At 40.9% G+C, this 22,927-nt stretch overlaps 1 protein-coding gene across 1 annotated transcript in view; it reads right to left on the bottom strand.

Moving 5' to 3' along the window:
* braf (B-Raf proto-oncogene, serine/threonine kinase) overlaps positions 1-21,358 on the bottom strand; it is a 49,943-nt gene extending 28,585 nt beyond the window's left edge. The window contains 7 exon segments of the mRNA XM_031869801.1: positions 819-967; positions 7,252-7,354; positions 8,188-8,291; positions 12,042-12,182; positions 12,184-12,327; positions 12,523-12,624; positions 21,169-21,358. Of these exon segments, the coding sequence (XP_031725661.1) occupies positions 819-967; positions 7,252-7,354; positions 8,188-8,291; positions 12,042-12,182; positions 12,184-12,327; positions 12,523-12,624; positions 21,169-21,324 (899 nt within the window). The 5' untranslated portion in view covers positions 21,325-21,358.
* Positions 21,359-22,927: the final 1,569 nt, after the last annotated feature.

Below are 22,927 nucleotides of genomic sequence, written 5' to 3'. Positions count from 1 at the left end.
ATACATACATACATACATACATACATACATACATACATACATATATATATATATATATATATAGTTCAATGTCTATATGTATATATAGTTCAATGTCTGGCAAGTCTGACATGGAACAAATAGGTGTATTGCTGATTGATGCAAAACTCTGAGGCATCACAATGCAATAAAGCATGCAGAGTGAATACATTTCAGTTGCATACACCAGCATAAACCCATCCACCAGATTCCTGCACAAAATGAACTAAAAGCGAGTAGGCAGCGGGTGAGAACTAAAGTGGTTTTCTTGTGAAAGCATGGCACTGATTGGGCAGAATGCTAGTGACTGTTAAGCAGCATGTGTGTTTATTTACGGGCCACGTCATGGGTCTTACATTGACGCCATTTGACTTGGATATAATTAGGGGGCATCTGGTCAGTTCAGGTACTGAGCTGGTGACTATGGGTTTGCAAAACTGGACCTGTCAGGGTTTCTGCCATCCGGTAAATTTTGACGGAGCTGACGTGGTTTTACATATTGTGAGCTGTAGTTTACACAGCAGCACATTTTGTCCTCTTGTGGCTCGTTAAAGCAGTATAAAGGCCTATTTTGCGTGATATGTACAGTAACTACATCATGTGTGCCTACAATAGTTATAGCTACTGGGTCAGTTGGTACTGAGTAATAAGTAATAGTAATGCCCCCTTTCAAGCACTGATATAATAACACAAATCCAGGATTGCAAGAGATTCTTGTACCATAACAAGAATACATTGTGCAGTTGGTACAATCTCAAACTAGTTGCTGCATCATGGTGCTTTCCTTGTGTGTGACTTACTCTAGTTGGTCGTAGTTGACACACATGAGGGGAACCTCAGTGCTGCAACGCTGGTGGAACTTGTAGCCACAGGTCTGACAGCGGAAACCCTGGAAGAGCAGCTTTCTGCAGAAGTCACAGAAGGCCAGTGTGAAGAAGGTCTTCCTAACCTATAAATCAAACACAAACACAGAATCAGGACCAAGTAGGGTGTAGCGGGTTAGACCCCTTTAAGAGAGGGGTGCCAGTCAGAGTCACGTCTGACAAATAATAGTTATAAAATAGAAAGAAAATAGCTCATTCAAACCATACAAAACAATAAAGCAAATACCCAGTAGCAATGAAATATATGTCACCATGAACCAGCACTGCAAATCAAATAGACCCCAACCCAGTTCAGCTTTTAAGAAGCGTATTCGATCAAGGGAGAATTGGTGTATGTTTCAGTTGAGTTTGCGTCCCACAGTCTTAAATTTCAGACCACTCAGTAAAGATTCTGTTTGTTTTTTCACAAGTCAAAACAGTTCAGTCCCCTTTAGCACAACTCAAGAAGAAAGACAACTCAAAACTGTGCTCCGGGTGTTACCCCACAAATGAACAAATCAGGAAATCGAATTACAATGTCTGCATCTGCCATTTAACAACAGCAATTATAAACAGTAGAAACTATATACTGTACATCGGGTACTCACAGTACCTTTGAACAGTTAGACAAGAGTCAAGTCATCAACCTTGACTCCTGAAAGACACCGGCAACTCCTGGAGAAACTCAGACGGGGAAATATAAATCCACCAGAATCTGCCTCCTCCTGACAGACTCCAGAGAAAATTGGCTTTAGCTTTTTCCAGTTGCCGTTCCCATTTTACGAAAAGCTGACCAACGTTAAGTTTCAGCTCTGCAGGGAAAACTGTAGTGGACTCCTGGACTGCCAAGTTTATAGCAAACCGGAACTCTGGGAGGTATTTATCCCAATGCTTATGCTGGTTTCCGGATGCAATCATTGATTTTAAGGTGCGGTTCACTCTTTGTGAGGTTGGTCTGGAGATGTTAGGTGGATGTTAATTTGTGTCCCACGTTCTAGGCTCGGCACAAACTTTTGGATGATTGAAGAGATAAACTGTGACCCACAATCTGACAGAATTGTGATGGAAAATTTCCCTGTGCCAGTACTTTTCGATCTTCCAAATATGTCCTCCACTTCTCCAATGGCCACACCACAGCCAAGCATCGTGTGGCAATTGTGGCTCAGTGGTAGAGCAGAGACGTCCTTCAATCAGAGGATCGGCGGTTCAATCCCCGGCTCTGCTAGTCAATGTCGATGTGTCCTTGGGCAAGACACTTAACCCCAAATTGATCTTGCAGGCTGTTCTTGCGGTGTATGAATGGGTATGAATAATTAGTTAGAGTCCTGATGAGCAGATGGCACCTTGCATGGTAGCCCCTGCCATCAGTGCGTGAATGGGTGAATAATGACATGTATTGTTAAAGCATTTTGAGTGGTCGGAAGACAAGAAAAGCACTATACAAGTACAGTCCATTTACTATTCTATGGTAATAGAAATCATAATTCCTCTCTGCTGGATTTTGGCTGCGGCTGGCAAAAGCAATGACTTCCTCAGTTCAAGGTTGATCCTATCTCGCTGGCATCGGTGTTGACCAAAAAAGGAGCATTGAAGTTTGGGTGACTGAGGACAGGTTGGTTCTGGTTCATCCACCATCTTCCCAAATGATGGAAACTGTAGCTTAACAGGGCATTTTCCCACCAACCGTCCTCGGCTCTCAGGCAGAACACGGGAATCTCGTGGTGAATCTAACATACATGCCTTTATATCAGACTGTAGAGTAGACTGGAGGCACTGCCTCTGGGCCTCTCCCAGCTGATCCAATCACCGTTAGAGGCAGCTTGGATAGGGACAGATGTAAGTGCAGATACTGTATGTTGATATTTCATTATCAATATTTTCTGGGACATGGAATCCATACTTTGAGACAATTTTCACACCTCATTATGAAGCGAAGACCCTAATGAAATTGTAAGGAACGGCTTATTAGGGCCCGAGCACCGATAACATCAGGCCAGCGAAGGGCCTATTGAAACTGGTATGTTTATTATTTTTCTTCTGCCAAATGAATTGCCTTTTTGGGGGCTTTATTATATCCTACAACTCACAAAATTTGGCATGCATATCAGGACTGGTTAAAAATTTGATATTTTATGGGTCCCATAATTGAGTATGACAAAATAGCTCTCTAGCGACCCCTACAAGTTAGACCGGCGACGCCCCTCGGCCAGTATGTCAAATTTACTTGAAATTCGACACACATGTCCAGCTCCACTAGCTCTACAAAAAAGCCAATCAGGCTCATAAGCTCCGCCTACCAAAGTTTTCTGCCATTTTGAATTTTGTGAAAAACTTGTTTTTGCGAACTCCTCCTACACGCTGGGTCCAATTGCTACCAAATTTGCTGTGGATCATTAGTGGATTGATATCATGTAAAATCATTACGTTTGTTCACAACTCATTGCATTTGGAAAATATGGACCAATAAATGTATTAGGGGCGTGGCTTGTATATCAATAGACATAACTTCAAAACCATTTGTTCAAAAATCACCAAATTTGCTGTATATGTGCACATTGCATTCTGGAACATAGCCTGTCATTTTCATTCCATTCAACTTCTAGGGGGCGCTACAGTAATTGACCCATTTTCTGCTTTTTTGTCATTTTCTCTCTTTGTACTTTAACAAACTCCTCCTACAGAATGTATGTGATTGATTTCAAAATTGGTCAGGACGCTCTTAAGACCTTTGTGATAAAAAATTATTAAATTCGTGAGTTTTCATGGAAGAACCTTGACGTGGCGGGACGGCCATTTAGTATGAAAAAGGAAATTGTTATAACTCCAATGTACATTATCCAATCTGCACAAAATTTCTTATGCATGATGCTACTTCAAGCCTGACCACTTTTAAATGCACTAATTTCCAATAAGCCATAGCACCACCTACTGGCAAAAGCAAATGTCACATTTTATACTTTTATTTACTCCCCAAATTTGTTAAGGAAAGCCTTAAGACATTGATAGTAACTTGGGATACTCAAAAATTCTTGGAACTTTGTACATGTCATAGGTGACGCAAATACAGATTTCATGTAGATTTTAGCCTTGGCCGTTATAAATTGCCTCGATAGCGCCCCCTGCAAATTTTTAACAAAGCAGCCCCAACGCCCCGTTTCACCTACATGTATTAAATTTAGTAGTCACATGTATCGCATGAAGACTTAAAAGAAACTCTTTTATGCATGGTCCTAAACTCTTACGACCATGCTCTAAAATCAACCAAAAGTCGTCCATTTCTATTTTTGTGTGAATTGTACCTTGATTCTTGTCACTTTTTAGGCGCTATACTTTAACGAACTCCTCCTAGGGACTTTGTCAGAGCCACTTCAAATTTGGATAGCACAGTCCAAAGACCTTTGTGATTAAAACTTATCAAAAGCTTTACGTTTGATGGAATGGTGTAGGAATGGTGTAGCGGTCATTTTACGTGACTCCCATTAAACTACATTTTCAGGCTTTGTATTTTAACAAACTGCTCCTACAGAGTTTATGCGATCAACATTAAATTTGGTCAGGATGATGTAAAGACCTTTATGATGAAAACTTTTCAAAATGGTGAGTTTTCATTGAACGAACTTGACGTGGCGTGCGCCCACTTCGCTCCCATTCGCTATGAAAGAGGGAGTTGTAACTCCAAGGTACATTGTCCAATCTGCCCTAAATTTCTTTTGCATGATGCTAGTTCAGGCTTGAGCACATTTCCATGCCAAAATGTTTACAAAGTCATAGCGCCACCTACTGGCAAAAGGAAATTACACGCTTTATACTTTGATGTACTCCTACTAGCCAGTTAACTTGATAGACCTCACATTTTGTGAGGAAAGCCTTAAGACATTGATGATACTTCATCATGAATTTTGTGAGTTTTTGTTAAAAGATGTTGCCATAGCAATGCATTATTCACCATGAAATGGAAGCTGATTTTTCTGTGGCTTAGGATGATCAAATAGTCATGGAACTTTGCACATGTGTCAAAGGTGATAAACATAAATATTTCATACGGGTTTTTGCCGTTACCATAAAAAATTGTCTCGACAGCGCCCCCCTACAAATATTCTAAAGAGCAGCCCCAGCGGTATGTTTCACCTAGATGTATGAAATATTGTAGACACATGTATCACATGAATACTTAAAAAAAGTATCTTGAGACTATGCTCTAAACCCTACTGGAAGTCTTCAATTTTGATCTTTATGTTCATTTTCCCTTCATTTTTGACCATTTCTATACTTTAACGAACTCCTCCTAGGGAATTGTTCAGATCCACTTCAAATTTGGTCAGTACAATCTAAAGACCTTTGTGATTAAAAGCTTTACGTTTGATTGAATGGTGTAGCCGTGGCGTGGCGGCCATTTTACGTGACTCCCCATGAAACAGCAAGCTGATGTATCCCCATTGGACTTACTCAAATCTTTCCTAAATTTGCCATGATTGATAACAGTCATGGCCTGAGTACGTCTACAAGCCATCTAAGTCAAAGCGCCACCTCATGGCGAAAGGAAATCAGCATTATTTGACAAACGATATCCGATTCACATGACATTTACATGATGTTGTCCATACTTGATATAGAGCAACATAATGCATGTTGCCGCGCGTTGTTTAGCACCACACATTGGTTACAGGAAGTGGTGGACTATTTGCAAAGCATAATTTCCATGATCACATACTCCATGCAGGAAAAAAAATTCTAACTCTTGGTCGCGTTGTCCGATTGTCGCAAACATTCTCGGCCATGTAAGCAGAGGTCTCGCAAAGGTGCGAGGGCCCGTTCATCATTAAAAGTTATCAAAAGCTTTTTGATATCTCTTTGCTTTTACATTATATGGACCAATTAACTTCTTAGGGGCGTGGCTTATACATCAATACACAACTTCAAAACCATTTGTCCTAAACTCACCAAAGTTGCAGCATATGTGCACATTACATTCTGTTACATACCCTGATATTTCTATTCCATTCAACCAGTAGGGGGCGCTACAGCAAACCCACTATTTTGTCGTCACTTTTTGCATTTTTCAGCCTTTGTACTTTAACGAACTCCTCCTACAGAATTGATGGGATTGACCTCGATGGGATTGACCTCAATTTGGTCAGGATGCTCTTCAGACCTTTGTGATGAAAAGTTATCAAATTCATGAGTTTTCATTGAAGAACCTTGACGTGGCGGCCATTTGGCCTCAATCGGCATGAAAAAGTAAGTTGTCATAACTCCAAGGTACATTATCCAATCTGCACAAAATTTGTTATGCATGATGCTACTTCAAGCTTGAGCATATGTCAATGCCAACATTTTCAATAACTCATAGCGCCATCTACTGGTAAAAGGAAATGTCACATTTTACACTTGTATTTACTCATAGCCAGCTCACCAGATCAGTCTCAAATTTGGTAAAGATAGCCTTAACACATTGATGATGCATCGTCATGAATATTGTGACTTTTCGTAGAATGCTGCTGCCGTGGCAAAGTATCATTCGGCTTGAAAAATGACGCTGATGGTTCAGTGGCTTGGGATGCTCAAAAACTCAGAACTTTGTACATGTGTCATAGGTCATGGGAAGATATATTTTATATGGGTTTTTGGCTTGGCCATTTTAAATTGCCTCCATAGCGCCCCCTACAATATTTCAAAAGAGCAGCCCCAGCACTACATTTCAGGTACATGTATTAAACTTGGTAGGCACATGTATACCATAAAGACTTGAAAGAAAGTATCTTGGGACCATGCTGTAAACCGTACCGTACATTTTGATTTTTGTATAATTTTTTTATCGATTTTTGCCCATTTGTAGTCCCTATCCTTTAACGAACTGCTCCTAGGGAATTTGTCAGATCCTCATAAAATTCGGTCAGTACAATCTCAAGACCGTTGTGATTAAAAGTTATCAAAAGCTTTACATTTGACAGAAACCTGGCTGTTCACACCAGAAGCACATTTCTCCACACTGGTCAACGAGCGATTCTGCTCCTCCGCTGTTTGCGTTAGAGGTATCTCTGTCTGTCAAATTACTTATATCATATATATCATGTATGTCCTTCATGATAGATTATCAGTGTATTTCTTGCCAGAATCGATCATGGCACATGAAGCAGAGCCTCAACGCCGAGTAAGCAAGCCAGCCGTGGAGCTCTGAGCAGTGGCGCATTCTGTGTGCGTAGCCCAATTGGTTTCCATAAACGGCGAAAGGACGCCGGCAGCACTACGCCAAAAATCGTGGCTTTTACACATCCAGTGTGCACCTGGTGTAAGGCTGAGCAAAATAATTAATATATAATGTTTATTGTCATTTGAGTTACGATGTGACATTTAGTCTAACAGTACTTACAAAGTTGTGTGTGGTGAGCGGAACATTCTCCAGCACTTCTACATGTAACTCCTCTCCTGTCAGCCAGGAGATGTCTGTGTCCCAGCCAATCGGCTTCTTCTCTCTGAAAGAGGAAGTGGAGAGGTAAGGGTAAAGGTCTACATCTCACACTGCTGTTTGTCAAACACCATATAGAAAGTTGCAGAAACATGACCATGGTGGTTTCCAAAAGAAAAGCAGCACATGCCACATGTAGAAAGTTAACCTTTCATTGATTAATAAGGTCCACATTCAGACAAGGTCCTCTTGTTCCTCCTTTTTTTTGTTTTCCAGCATGCATTTCATATCAAACACAGTCATAACTGATATAATTTTCACATCTGAAATGCTTTAGACTAGAAATTAAACTGTTCCGATTTTGAATATGTGAAACTATGCCTTCATTTTCTTTCTTTATATTTTTTTTCATATATACATTTATTGTGCCATACAGCTTTGTATTGCCTACGTTTTCTGAGACCTGCTGGCCTGTCAAATCCAGCCGGTCAACTCGGCAGGCCAGCTCTTGAGGTTACCAGCTGGTCAGCATCCATGGTCATACCAGGAAGAAGAGTGTGACCTCAGCAGCTTTTGGTAATTTACAGCTGGCTCGTTGTCCTTGTTACAACGGCGTATTAGGGCCATTGTAGATTAAAAAAATAAATTATTATGGAGCAAGTTTTTTCTCTCGTAAATTAACTACTTCAATCTCGGAAAGTTTTTTTCCCCCAATATTACACCCCTCCCCTGGCTCCTTAATTATTATCACTTTTTTTTTACCTACAGTGTGCCTAATACGCAGTAGTACTTTATAGACTTTTAAACAGAAGATATAATTCCTTTTGCAGGAGAGCAACTTATTTAATAAAGTGAGTGAATACTTGACACCAGTGATAGGATGACTTCATGTAGACTTACCCGTCCTGTATCCTATAGACTGCACAGCATTCTGGAATGAGGCCTCGCATCATCAGAGCTTTCTTCAGTGAGTCTCTTACAGTCATCCCACAGCGAGCCGGAACCTGAACACACCACAACAGCACTCGCTGAACCAACATCAAAAAGAAAATGAGCTGACACAACCACAAGTGTGGATGTTGAAAGTTTCAACTGTAAAGTTGGAGTGAGAATGTTCCTTGTAGCAATTAGTCTCAGGGAAACCATCTCTCTGAGTGCTGGTAATAGCTTGCCACAGTGGAGTTCACCAAAGTGAAAAGTCAGTCACACGTGAGTTAACACTCATTTATTTCACACTGATCATAAATCTGCAGAGAGCTAAAAAAGCTTCCTATAAACAGACAGCAGCCCCTTTCAACCGCAGGGATCAGGGTCTAAATTATGTTCCAGGGACATTTACCCCCAAAAAGGCCCTGGTCGGGGGGGTAGTTCAGGAAAGTGCAATAATATTTGGGATGGGGTTTGCAGGGTTGAGCGTCGTTGATTGGTCAAACACACAAAACACTCATTAAACAATTCAGGACCATTTTAGGATGGGGGGTAGAGGGTTAGGTTAGGGCATTTCTCTCTTTTTATGTTTGTTGCTGGCTTTCTGACTTATTCTGAAAAAGGCAGAGAGGAAAAGAGAAAGTAGTAGTGCTGTGAATGAGAAAAACAATGAGAGAAGTTTATTATGAGTTTATTCTCATTGTTTCATGGTGGTTACATTCTAAAGCACAAATAAATAACCATTGAACACTCATCAGATTGATTGTCTATGGAGACAAAATCTTCAGTAAATTGTATGTAGCATTAAATGTTGTCGTGGTGAGACATAACCGTTGATAACGTTTATTATTTTCCCCAAGATGTTTTTTAGATAAAACTGGCGGGCACACTAAATTGCAGGCTGGAGAGTGCATTTACCGCTGCAACACCAGCATCTTTGCAGGTTTTTAAATCGCTATGAAAATGCAGACAACAATGGGCTGACGGAACCTTTTCTTTCCTGGAAAAATAATCCCGGGACTAAAATTACCAGGAACTTCCTGGTAGTGACGCAGCTAGGGAAACTAATATCAGCCTTTGCTGTGCTGTCCAGGTCCAAGATTCCAGCATCTGTAGTCCTTGACCGGCTGAACTGAAGATTATTACAGATGTTAACACTTCCTATTCTTCAGCCTGAACCACAACGAGATATTATTTTCCTAAGTACCTTTACGCCTGGGCTGCGCTCAATATCAAATAAGGAATATTTTTCAACAGCCTTAAAACCTCTTAACACTCCGACGGCCCGCATCTGTGTCATGTACAGAACTGCTATGTATAGGTTGGTACTGATGCGACATATCTTTGGAAAGCTAAGATTCTTGTGATTCGATTTCTGCAAACCATTTCAAGATACAATCACAACAGCAGGTACAATCACCGCCTCTGTCAGACCACCAACCAACAAGCAAACAGTTACAAAATCGAGGCAACTCACCGATGAAGCGTCATAGAAACCCACCCATCGATAATATTCCAACAAAAACGGTCTTGTTACATTGCCAAAGGTCCAGACGATCCGATCCAGTAAAATATTTAGTCCAAAACACATTATTACGTCCATAAAACCCACGGACTGCTGTTGCATCATTTTAAATTAGCTGGCAGATATGCCTAATTATTTATATATTTTCGAACGTAACTTCAGTTCGCATGTACATTTTGCCGGTCTCTGTGTCTCAAAATGGCGGCTGCACTCTGACGTTTTGATTGACACCTCATTTGACCCAATAGGAGCTTCCATGTCTTGTCAGCCTACAATAACCAACGATAGTCCTCGTTGAAGGAAAGTGCCTGCCACTCTTCTTTCGTGGAAAGCTCGAGCCAATTGCAACTGATCGTTCTGATGACTGACGCTTCGTATAGCCAATGAAATTTCGAAAATAATGATATACAGCTTCAGGGGTTAGATTTAGAGGCAGAATGCGGAAGTAACCTGCGTAACCGCGAGTCAGCTCCCTGCGTTTGTGCGTAAAATGCAAAGTGTGGTTTTTGAGAGTTTTGGAGACTTTAGGAAAGTAAATAATGCCGAAATAACTTATAGATTACTGTATATCGACATAAATAAGCTTGAGTTATGAATACACATTTTTACACAGCCTAGGTATGTTACCATGGGTCTCCAAATGGCCTTTTTTGGAAAGCGCCTAGACATACCTTTAGAAAAACATGTGTAAAATATTCATTTTCTGTGGTTCCACCTTTAATAAGTCCCAGCTATAGTCATCTGCAGGCATCTGTTTGCAAAAAAATATTCAGGCGGAAATAAAAACCTTCTACTTCAGTGTGTTCCAACTTCTATTACTCAATGCCAGTAGCACTTACAGTGATTCTGACTGTTGGGGGAAAAACTTCAGAGTTTTACCTTTCAAAAGAGACGGAAACCATGCATGTACTCCAAGTGGTTCAACAGCTTTCAATTTACTTTGGGTATGCCTTGGATAGGCGTTTTAGGCTAATTTTACTGGAGTGGTAACAGGTTAAAAGGGAAATTCCGGCATTTTCCACCTGCAGTCACATTGTAGGAATTTGATCCACAATTTTCGGAATATTTCTTTGGTCCCCAAAGCTTTGAGTTGACAGTAGTCAGTGGATGTACCTCACCTTGAGAGCTGATCTCTTTTCATTTGTAAAATGTAAATGTACCACTCTATAGCAAGACAGAGAGGACTGAACGCTAAACGTTTTGGACAGCAGAGAATACAACTGGAAAGTTAAAAACAAATTTAGAAGTAAAAGCATTGGGGACTACTACTTGGTCTGTACCAAATGTTATTTTTGTACATTCAAAGCTTAAATTGTGGTTTTTGAATGAAGCATAATATTTTAGGAAATCATCACCTTAGAAAAAAATGTAAATCTCAGTTTCGACTTGAAGACTACAAAACTAGTCTTTTCATTAAATCAACTTTCTTTATTGGACCTAACTTGTCAGTGCGTGCCTTCCTTTGTGTGCAGGAGTGAAAATGTTGTTAGGATAAAATTTTGTTGAATAAAAACGTGTTTTATTCTAAAATTTGTATAATACTTATACATGTGAATACCCTGATCTTTATCTGCAACTATACAAAAATACCAGTTTAAAAAGAAAGAGTACACATGCAAAAGAAAAAAAAAAAAAAGCTATGCAACATTCAAATGTTGATTTAGGATTTGAATGTCAACGTTATGAATAAGGCTGTGAAGCTCCGAAATTCGGATGAAACCAAGCTACAATGATCGTAGTACCAGTGCTATTGCGCAATTATGCTTTTTCAGGTAAGCTTTGGTTTTCTCTGGGTTCACAAAGAAAATGTTATTCAACTTTGTAAAAATCCCGAAAGTTTGAGTTTATTGAGCAACTGCTGTAGTAAACCACAGCTTCAGAAGGACTGTTAAAAGATGCTGAATGCGAGATTACACTGAGTTGCAGAAGCTAACTTATAGCTATTGCTAATTGTAATTTTTATTCCACAACCATGACATCTATCATACTTCTGTCCACCCTGATAGAGGGATCCCTCCTCTGTTGCTCTCCCTGAGGTGTCTTCCTTTTTTCCCCCAGGTAAAGGGCTTTTTGGGGAATTTTTTCCTTATCTGAGGCGGGGGTCCAAGGACAGAGGATGTAGTATGTTGTACAGCTTGTAAAGCCCTTTGCAGCAAATTTGTGATATTGGGCTGAACTAATACAATTTAATTGAATAAGTAAAATGAATTTGCTTTTGGTTTCTTATATTGGACAAACCAAATCCAAAACCGAAAAATCATGTTCACAACATAAGCATCCTCAGGGAGGACGTCAGACATACCACTGTTCTCTGTTTGTTGGGCAGGAAGACCCTGACGATGGGCTTCTGGGGGGAGCGAGGGTTGGCTCGGCCGGCATCAGTGGGGGTCTGCAGGACAGCCAAGGTATTGGGGGCTGAGGGAAAGGCCTGAGCCCCCCCCAGCGACCCCACAACCTCCCATCTTGACCTCCAGAAGGGCTGGCATGGCAGGAGAGCAGGAGAAGTCTGTGCCGTTGCCCATGGCCTCCAGCAGCTGCTGCTCCCTCTGCTGCAGGGCGTCCAGTTTACTGGTGTACTCCTCATAGGCCTGACAGAGACGACCCACCAGAATACACTGACTCAACAGCTTCCATACATGAAGTGACACTTACTTATATTGTCTTGTAATGTGTTCTGGCGGCGTGAAGTGTATACTGCATGGATGTAAAACTTGCATTTTTATTTACAATCACAAGACGATATTTCTCTGCAAATGCATTCTTTCAAGTCAAAACTATCTTACCTCTAGATATATGGAAGGAGGGTTGTGTTCTCCTCCAAACTTGTCCAGAAGGGCCTCTAAGTGTTCCTGTGTCAACTTTATCATCTGTTTGATATTCCAGATCTGTGAGGAAGCAAAGCAAACAACATGAACAATTTGAAATCCTTCAGTAAATGAACAACAACCAGAGTTGAAGGCCTAAAGATTACAATTTCCTGACTTGGTCTTCCCTAAATAAGGCAATAGTTGATGTCCAAAAGATTCTCACCTAATGTCAGGGTCAGACTACATCATATATATGTAACTAGTGGTGTAACGGATCATGGATCGATCTGTGATCTGTACGGATCACCCCTCACAGTTTGGCACACGTGAACCACGGATTAATATACATTTCTTTTTTACAGTTTAGTCATCATAGTGTGAAATAAAGTTTTACTGCCGCTCATACGTTTTTAGGCAATACGTCTCTAAATATCTATGCAGAGTGTCAGTGAACAGATATAAAGCAGTAGTGTGTTCACGTGAACGGAGCAGGTTAAAAACATTTGACGGTGAATGTCATGGCGAGCGGAGGAAATTCAGAAGCCCCCGGCATCATTTAAGTCACATATTTGGTTTCCTTGTTACTAGTAATGACGGGATAAGGGTGGTGGACAAAATTGTTACGGTATGTAGGCGTTATTTAATGAGAAAGACATACGACAACGGCAATACATCGGGCATGTCCACACATATGAATCGCCACCATCCCAGTCTTTCAGCGACGGGGGCCAGACCACAATAACAACAAATCACGCAGCATTTAAGAAACCGTTTGTGGCCGAATCAGACCGGGCTAAAGCTATTACCAAATTTATTGGGGTATTTATTGCTGCAGACATGAGGCCATTCTCCGTTGTGGAAAACAAAGGATTTCAAAATATGGTTAAAGTGCTTGAGCCACGCTACGAAATCCCCTCACACACCCACTTCAGTATGAAGATCGTTCCAGGTCTCTATGAAAAGGAAAAGACAGCTCATCACAGCGGAGTGGAGATTCAAGGTCCGGTGCTGTAGACACGCCCCCTCTGTGAGAGTCACACAGCCACAAATATGGCGCTACCCTTTCCCCACACAATGAAGATATTCTCATCTTTCTGAAAATAAATATCTTAAATAGTGCTTTTCATGTAAGACTATAGCCCAAAGTTATTTGCTTTAAGTGTTGTTGAAGTTATTTAAAATAAAAGGAAAGCAAAGTTATATTTGTCTCCTCCCCTTTTCTAGTGGTAAAGTGGTATCTATGCGTCCCTAGTCCCTGGATGGGAGATTACATCTCCCAGCTGGCCTGGGAACGCCTCGGGATCCCCCAGAATGAGCTGGAACATGTTGCCGGGGAGAGGGAAGTCTGGGTCAGCCTGGCCTGTTGCCACCGCGACCCGACCCCGGATAAGCGGAGGAAAATGGATGGATGGATGGATGTAGTCATACCGGTGCATAGCCGAAACAAATGCTGTCACTCGTCAAGATGCAGCAGAATATATCGTTCGCTGCTAGGAGCGCTACGGTCGGAGCTAGTTTTCTTAACTGTATTGAGAGGGACCTTTAATCATGGTTATAACTTTATAACACAACAATTAATAACCCACAACTAACACTCTTTAACAACAAAACACCACGACACAACAGTTTGTGACAAATAAACAATTTGTAACACTAATAATTGTACATTTATAAAATTTCACTTTGGAGGCGTAGATGGAATATACAGTGGCTGATGACTGTCTTGCTCCTTTGTTTGCACAGGCCATGACAGCATGTCAGCCACACAGTGCGTGAACGTATGCTCCCAACACTCGTCTTAGTTCCCGACACCATACCTGTGCATTTTACGGCTGATGTGATGCAGTCAGATTCTGACATCAAGTGTAGAGGTGAAAGTGTGCTATGACATTCCCTAGATCAATGACGGTCAATGAGTCTTAACAGGAAGGAAGCTTCCGCAAGTTAGCGCTCTGTTTTAACAATTAACAATCAGTGTGTACACACATCAGTCACTGCTGATTGGATTGAATCCACTGAACAGAAAACAGCTAAGATGAACTCAATATCAGACAGAATAATGAAGTGAGACAAAATGGCAATTAATTCCCCCTATCTGGAGACAAACCTATACTGTATGAAAGGTAAGATAAGATAAAATAAGATAATCCTTTATTAGTCCTGCAAAGGTGTATCAACCCTAAGCATTTTACTCATTTGCAAATCGTGAAATTAAAATTGCTTTGCTGTGCAACATGTGTTGTACATGTTGGCTGGTCTGTGTGCGCTGAAGAGGTTAATGGTCATCATTAGGGATGTAACAGTACATAAAAGTCATAGTTTGGATTAAACCCGGATTTAGGAGTCACAGCTCGGTTCATACTCTGGTTTATGAGTCACAGTTCGGTGTGTTAGGTACACCGGAAAAACAAAAACAAATACTGTTCAGAAGCCCTGACTGCTGTTAGGATTAAATCCTCAGACCCATTGTCAGACCTTAGGCTGGGGCAGTGGGCCCTGGCTTCCTTCTGGTGCAGGACAGTGCCCGGCCTCATGTGGTCATTGTGTAGGCCAAGGGCGTAGGTTTGGTCTCAGCATTGGTAGGGGACACTGCCAGCCCCCCCCCCCCCCCCACCCGCCATATAAAACAAACTTAGTTGATATTATGTTGAACAGGCAAACTTTATTAAAATATATTAACATTTGTGCAACTTGGAACTGATTTAAACATAACAGTAATAAAACCTTAGTTTAAATACAAAACCTTATTCTGCACCAAATAAATAATAATAAATAATTACATAAATGAATAAAAAACGCTCTGCTAAAATGCCAATATACAGTAACAGTATATTCTATATCCAAAATATATATAAAAATTTTTTCCCAGTTGTGCAGCCAAAAAAGACAAAAAAAAATAAAAAAATAAATATTCTGCAGCACTTAATAGGCTACAAATAAAGTGCTTTCCTCCTTTATGCAATTATTAGTAGTGCTGGGCAACGATTACAATTTTTATTCGCATGGATTTTTTGCGATTAATCTCATTGTTATGGCAAAGTTCAATAATGAATTCAAAAGTAGTGTATTGTGCACTTTTATTTTAAAAGTACTGCTATATGAACTAAAGGGCAATAACATTTGGTTTAAACACTTTAAACACATCAGGTTGTTGTTAGCAGCAGTATTCCCTTTACACAGCAGCAGTTCTATCTCTTCACTATCTGTGCTCAGTGTGTGACTGTATGTGAAACGTTCCACTGCTGTGCAACAGGAATAAAATGTTTCAGCACGTTTCAGCAAAAATGTCTGTCTTCATGACAGTCAGAGCATTTGAATGCAGCTCTACTGTTCATCAATATAATGCTGTAACTCCGAGGTAATGATGGTTACCCAGCGATCAAAGAATAAAGACACTTTACGCACAATTTAGGTGTATTTTCCCTTTAACTCGCGAGATGCAGGTAGCATGTTTTATACTTAATGTGAATATAATTCATACTTTGTTGGCATCTTATTCTGAAAACCGGATGTTCGTCTGAAGAAACCGGATGTTGTCTCACGTTAATCTTTCCGCTACCTTTCAAAGTCCTTCGCTCGCTCCCGATCTGTGCAGTTTGAATGCGTTTACCGTGAATTTCAGCATAAAGGTGCACTAACATGTAAGTGTCTGCTGAGTTGACCACGGAGATCTGAGTGTCTGCTGACTTTACTGCAGCGATGTCCAGTAGTCTCCATTCCTCCACCGCTGCCAGTGAGCAACAGACTTTCAAAATTTAAAAAACGCTCTATAAAATAATTGTCGGCGTTAATTAATTAATGCGTTAACTTGCCCAGCACTAATAATAATAATAATAATAATACGAATGAGTTTGCAAATATATTGTGCAAAATTATTTTTTCTAACAGGCAATTGAAATCAACAAAATATTGGTGGGGACAATTGTGTCTTTCCCAAACTTTGGTCGTGACTAGTCCCTATGGACCATATGCAAACCTACGCCCTTGGTGTAGGCATTTCTTGGATGACGAAGGCATTGAAGCCATTGACTGGCCTCCACGTTCCCCAGACCTCCATCGAATTGAGAACCTCTGGGACGTTGTGTATCGGTGCATCCAATGCTGCAGATTAGCAGCACAGACTGTCCAGGAGCTCACTGATGCCCTGATCCAGGTCTGGGAAGAGATCTCCCAGCACACCATCCGCTGTGTCATCAGGAGCACGCCAAAATGCTGTCAGGAGTGCATACAGGCACGTGGGGCCAAACACACAACTAAGCCACATTGTCGTAAGGAAATTCAGGCAAGTTGGATCAGCCGTTCAATTTTTCACTTTGATTGTTGATCCAGCCCTCAATGGGTTAATGATATTGGTTTCCATTGAATGTTGTTATGTCATTTTGTTCTCGACAAATTACACAAATTTTGTATCAAGGTCCGATGTGTGATTTAAGTGTTCCCTTAATTTTTTTGAGCAGTGTAGATAAGATCACTTTCTTTTCATTTATTTTGAACAAACATATGTGCAAGTGTCGGAGACAAACAAAATCATCCTGCTGGGGACTGGGGGAGCGTTTTGCCCACTGGCAACTTTGGTAAACTACTTTTATCAATAAAATAAGGAACATTTCAAACACTCCTGTATTACACTGTACAAACACTGAACCAACTCTTGCCCAAAAGCCAACAGGTTATATATAATATGCTGTTAAACTGCAAAGCATCTCTCATGCTATGAAATTGGAAATACTAAATTAATAGAATAATAAAAAATAAAAAACTTTATTAATGTTACAATTAGTTCCACCTTGGCTGTATGCCAATGCTCATGCCAGGCGGGTCTACCAGCTCCTGTGTTTCATTTGCTCTCACCATAGTGTGACTGACTGACGGTTCTGCATGAATCCCCCTAATCTCTGTAGGTATTAGGGGTGCAATGCATCACAAAATTCACTAGGTGGCACTATAACTGATTCAAAGTGACCCTGTGGATGTCCTCATGCTCAAATGTGTGAAATTTGGAATTTGTAAATGAGTAGGTTCAATACAACAGAGTCGTATCAGACTCACTTTTTAATCTTAGTTCCGCTCAATATGTCACACAAGTGCATGCCGTCTAATGTTGCTAGCTGTCCACCTCTTTACCTATTTTTGCAGTTAGGCCATCTCGTTACTACCAAGATGGCGATGACTGAATCCACCCTCTTTGAAATTCACAACGGCTCTTCAGAAACGTATGGGTGATGTCACAGACACTGCGTCCATGTTTTATACAATCTATGAGGAAGTGTTGAGTTTCATTAACAGCAGCTTAACAGCAACCAAAATAACAACAATGTAGAACAATAACACAACAGGTGGCCACATCGCCTATCATAGTTGATTGCAGCTGAACAAAGTGAGCGTCTCAAATCTACGGGGAAGGTAGGGCGACAAGTGTATCACAGGATCAGTCTAAACCCACGTTTGACAACATATTGGGGAGGATGAAAAATGGTATTTACATGCACTCCAGTCCTACATTCAGAACAGGCTACAGTCCATCTGACCTCACTAATGAACCTGGTCACCATCTATAACTAACATTTAACCAAGATTTATGTTATTGTTCAAATGCAAACACGGAGTTCACAATAACTTTTATTCTTCATAAAAACACACAATTCAAATAAAAGATTGTAATTTTATGGATTAAAACAAATCTTGTCATAAGTTTTAATGATTTATTATAAGATGCTTAGAGCTAGTGTAAATAGGTTATAATTTATTATCTATTTATGTTTCTCCTTCAAACAACTGGTTTGATTCAAGTTTCTCACCAAAACTACATTTTACCACATTACATTTTAACACATCATGATATGTTATATTTACCTTCGCCCCATACTTTTTATACTGAACAGAGCCTAAATGCATCACAATGTAACCGAACCGTGTCTGTTAGCGGTGCTGCTAACATTACTAGCTCTCCTCCTCCTTGTTTACAATGTAACATTATCAGAGATCCGCGACCAGAAAAGCATAAATGATGTTCTGATCGCATTTTTTACTGAATATTGGCGGATAACGATGGTCAGGAAAACTTTATTTCACACTGTGATGGTTAATGTTAAACCGTGTCATTAATCCGTGGTTCAAATGCGTGCCGAACAGTGAGGGGGGATCCAAACAGATCACGGATCGACAGTGGTCCGTTACACCACTAACCGCAAAAATAAAAATGGGAACAGAACTTTATCTGAATGTCAACTACACGCACCAGGGTCAAAATTTAGTTCATGCCCTCCAAAAAGTCCCTGCTCAAGAGGTTGAACTGGCGTAGAAACTTTTAGGATGAAGTTTGTTTCACTGAACGGCATCCATTGTTTGTAGAAAACAACAGCAAACAAGGTTTAAACATGGTGGGAAATCCAGAAAGGAACGTCCTGTGTTTTTACAATAGTTCCTGGACTTCTGAGGTGCTGGAATAGTCAACAGAAAATTGAACAGAAACTATTTTGATTGATTAATCTTGTGAAACAAAAACACAAAACATTTATTTGGCTCCAGGTTCTCCAATGTGAAGATTTACTGCTTTTTCCACTTTTATATCACAGTAAACTGAAGATGTTTGGGTTGGGGACTAAAGGAAAACATCTGAAGAGCCACAATGGAATCAGGAGACAGACAAGAAATTCATCTGCAGAACAATCAATAGAAATAAGAATTGCTGAGTTCAGACCTCAGTCGAGTTTAGTTTAGGGACAATAAGTCCAGGAGATGGTTCCGTGAAGGTGGCTATGGACTTCAGTGTGATGGATAATCCATCTGCAACAAGTTTTGAGACTTTCCAATAAAACTCAAATGAGCTGAAGCCAATGCATGTGTGGAAGAAAGGAAAAGTTAAAAGTGATGCATTGAAAAATGGCCAGTGGTGAAGTATTGATAGCTTGTGTATGGGCAAAAACATGCAAAGCCAATGGTATGGCTCTTTAATATTTCATGTCAAATAGCGGAGCAATGTGCATGTCTATAAAAGTTGTATTATGGCCCATCACCACCTCCCTCGTCAACCAAGATGGCACCTGGATTTTAAATAGGTTTCTGCTACCATCCAGGCATTAGCTGGTCAGAAATCCCAGCCCCGGAGATAACCGGTTGAAAACAGCTGGACTTATGAGGCAATTGAATATTTAGTTATCATTTAATGTTTAAGAAGAGTATGACACGGTACTCCGGACCCCTCTATAAGGACAACTCACAACAAGTTATGAGCTAAGCTAGATATGCAGACATGGTGACAATAGAGTTTAAGACTGACTGACATTATGATATTGCCTTTCTGCATTAATAATTGAAAATGAACTTGAGACGGAAACCCACCAATTTCACACGTACACAAGTTTACTCATCATGAAGAGTACTCAGCCTGCTCTGGGGAGCTTTGTCAAGTCTCAGAAAGTAACCCTGATGATGTCATAGTGATGTCATCAGGGTTACCTCAGGTTGGACATGGAGACCACAAATTAGGGAGAAGTCAGTGTTACCAACTTGGCCAGTGGAGTTAAGGAACAGGTGGACATTTACCAGGTCTAGGGAAACCATAGTATTGGTTGTATTCATGTTAATTGTTTTGGGAGCTTAGGACTAAAAGTCAGGATGTGTTAACCTCTGCCCTCCACTCCTGCAAGTGCGTTTGCATTGAAATACTTTACAACTATGCCGCTGTCAAACTGACATGTTGACAGGAAAACTCCTAAACTGCTGAGCTGATGAGACTTGTTGGACCTTAGCATGGGGCCAGGGGCCACATTAGTCAGAGGTTTCAGTTTAGAATAGAGAACATGTTAACCTCTATATAAATGTAGGGGTAGGCCATCTAGTAGTAATATCATATTTAGAAATATCTGAACAGTGACTGGAAGTATGGTGCTAATGCGATGGAGCCTGTCGTAACGGTCCAGCAGGGAGGCCTCTGACCTGCAGACTGAACACAGATTCCCAAGATAGGATCCATTGTCACTGTGTATTAAATGATGAGGTCACAGCCTGACAGAAGGTTCCGCCTGTGTGTGTGTGTGTGTTTGCACGGACGTGGGGGCGGGGATTGTAAAGCCTATAATATAAATAAAAGTAGCGTGTGTAGCTAAATTACACCTAAAAGAAACACAAGCACGACTTCAGTTAGCCTCCACCTCCATCATCATCATCATCTTTAAGGTAAAGGACCTCAGTGGATTGGCCAAAATGAAACTGGGCACATTAGAGTGCATAAGAAAACTGTGTAATTGCGTATCTATTTTGCGTTAACGGCGGTGTGTGTGTGCGCTCGGTTGGCGCACCAGGCTATCGCTGCAGTGAGCCTGGAAGACGAAGCCAAGAGCGAATAGAATAAAAGCAGCAGGCCCGAAATAAACACAGGCTCCGCCGAATAAAAGCTTCCCTCCTGCTCGCACTCATCCGCCGCATTGTTCTGGTCAGTGGGAGCCGCGTGTTACGGTGGAATCGTTTAGAGCGTCGCCTTGGTTCCCCGCACTGCATCCCCCACGATCCACGGTTACAGCCGGTGTTTCCTGAACATATACATCCAGTTACCTCCGCTTGGAGCCCGTGTCCCCCTGCCCAGCTCAGACCCCGCTACCCCACCACCACCGCCGCGCTTACCTCCTCATCCTGCGGACCTCCGGGGATACCCGACGTGCAGGAGGAGTCCAGCCCTGCACCCAGCTCCTCCAGGCCCGGCTCCCTGCCCGGCTCCCGCTCCGTGGTGTCTCCGTTAAAGACGGGCGGTGGGGACTCGGCGCTGCTCAACGCCGCCATTTTAAACTGCGAGGAACTGAGTGGAAAATAATAGAGGGAAACGCAGGCTGGAGCTGAGGACAGGAGGGGGAGACAGAGACGCTGGACGGGGCTCCTCTGGACTGGATGGGTGGCACAGAACCACTTTGTATTATTATTATCATTGTTTCCTGGTGGGCAGTGAAGATATTTAGTTTATTACTTGTACAACTATAATCATAAATATTATTATTATCATTGTATCCTGGTGGGCAATAAAGATATTTTCTATTATTTTTATAATTATAATAACAATAATTATTACAATTATTTTTACAATTACTATTATCATTATTATTATCATTGTATCCTGGTGGGCAATAAAGATATTTTCTATTTGTATTATTATTTTTATTATCATTATCATGAGGCCCTGGTTACTAGGTCATGAAGTACTGTATATAGTTCCAATAGATCATGAAAACCTAGGGTGCAACCTTTTATGGTTCACATGGTAGTATAAAAAAATTGTGTTGTTTGTCGCCAAAAGCCTTGCTGTTTATGTATTGTAGTGTCACGGGTTGTCCCTAGGGTGGGGCAGTGCAAAAGAGAGCGTAAAACAGGCACAATCAGACAGTATAAACAAAAATAAAGGTTTATTGGTCCGTCCCACTGGCAGTTCCTTTAACTCAAAAATCACAAATCAAACAAAAAGGTCCATGAACTAAACATAAAGTGTCCCGGAGTAGAAAGTGGTTTCTTCACCAAAAAAGTAGTCCAACCCTGCCAAGTCCTTGGTATCTGTTCCTCCATGTAGGCGTCCTCTCTCCTACTCCAGGCCCAACTCCTCTCTGGTGGTGCTCTCCCCTCTGCCCTTTATTCAGTTTCCCAGCCCTGCCTCAATTAGGGGCCTTAAGCACCTGCAGCTGGGTGCCTGATGAGGCAGTCTGGGAGTTGTAGTCTCTAGCCCGGCGGCCATTTTGGGTTGTGGGCACTGATCCTGGGTGAGGATGTAGCGCCCCTCCACAACCTGTCCCCTTGTGATACCACAGTATATATCATTATATCATATTCTATATTTTATCTCTAAAATGTACCTTCTTGTATATACCTAGTGTATTCTTATAACTAAACTATAGGATGGCACAAACTCGACTATGACTAAACCCTTTAATGTAATGTCGTGGAATGTCCGGGGCCGAAACTCGCCAGTTCAGTAACAAGGACCACGCCAATAACAATATGAGTTTCGAGAGGTTTATTGCGTGATGGAATGATTGTTAGATTTAGGAAGCGGAAGGGGTTGAGATACACCTATCCCTACCCTTCATCCCTCTATCTCAACGTCGAGGTAGAGGGATTCAGATTCAACTTTATTGTCGTTGCATAAAGTGCAAGTACTAGTACAATGAAATGCAGTTTTAGCATCTGCCCAGAAGTGCAAAAAGAAGCAGTAAGGTGCAGTGCAATGCGCTAGATAAATAACAGTATAGATAACAGATAAATAATGAAAAGAAAAATAACAGTATTAGTATAACAATATAAATAGGTTAAACAGTGGATTTGAAATGCAAGATATATACAGTATATATATATATATATATATATATATATATATATATATATATATAGTAGAAACAGTAAG

The sequence above is a fragment of the Anarrhichthys ocellatus genome, unplaced genomic scaffold, assembly GCF_004355925.1.
Source record: "Anarrhichthys ocellatus isolate YVR2014 unplaced genomic scaffold, GSC_Weel_1.0 scaffold49, whole genome shotgun sequence".
NCBI lineage: Eukaryota > Metazoa > Chordata > Actinopteri > Perciformes > Anarhichadidae > Anarrhichthys > Anarrhichthys ocellatus.
Note: the sequence above shows the minus strand (reverse complement) of the source record. Positions and strands in the feature narration are given on the sequence as shown.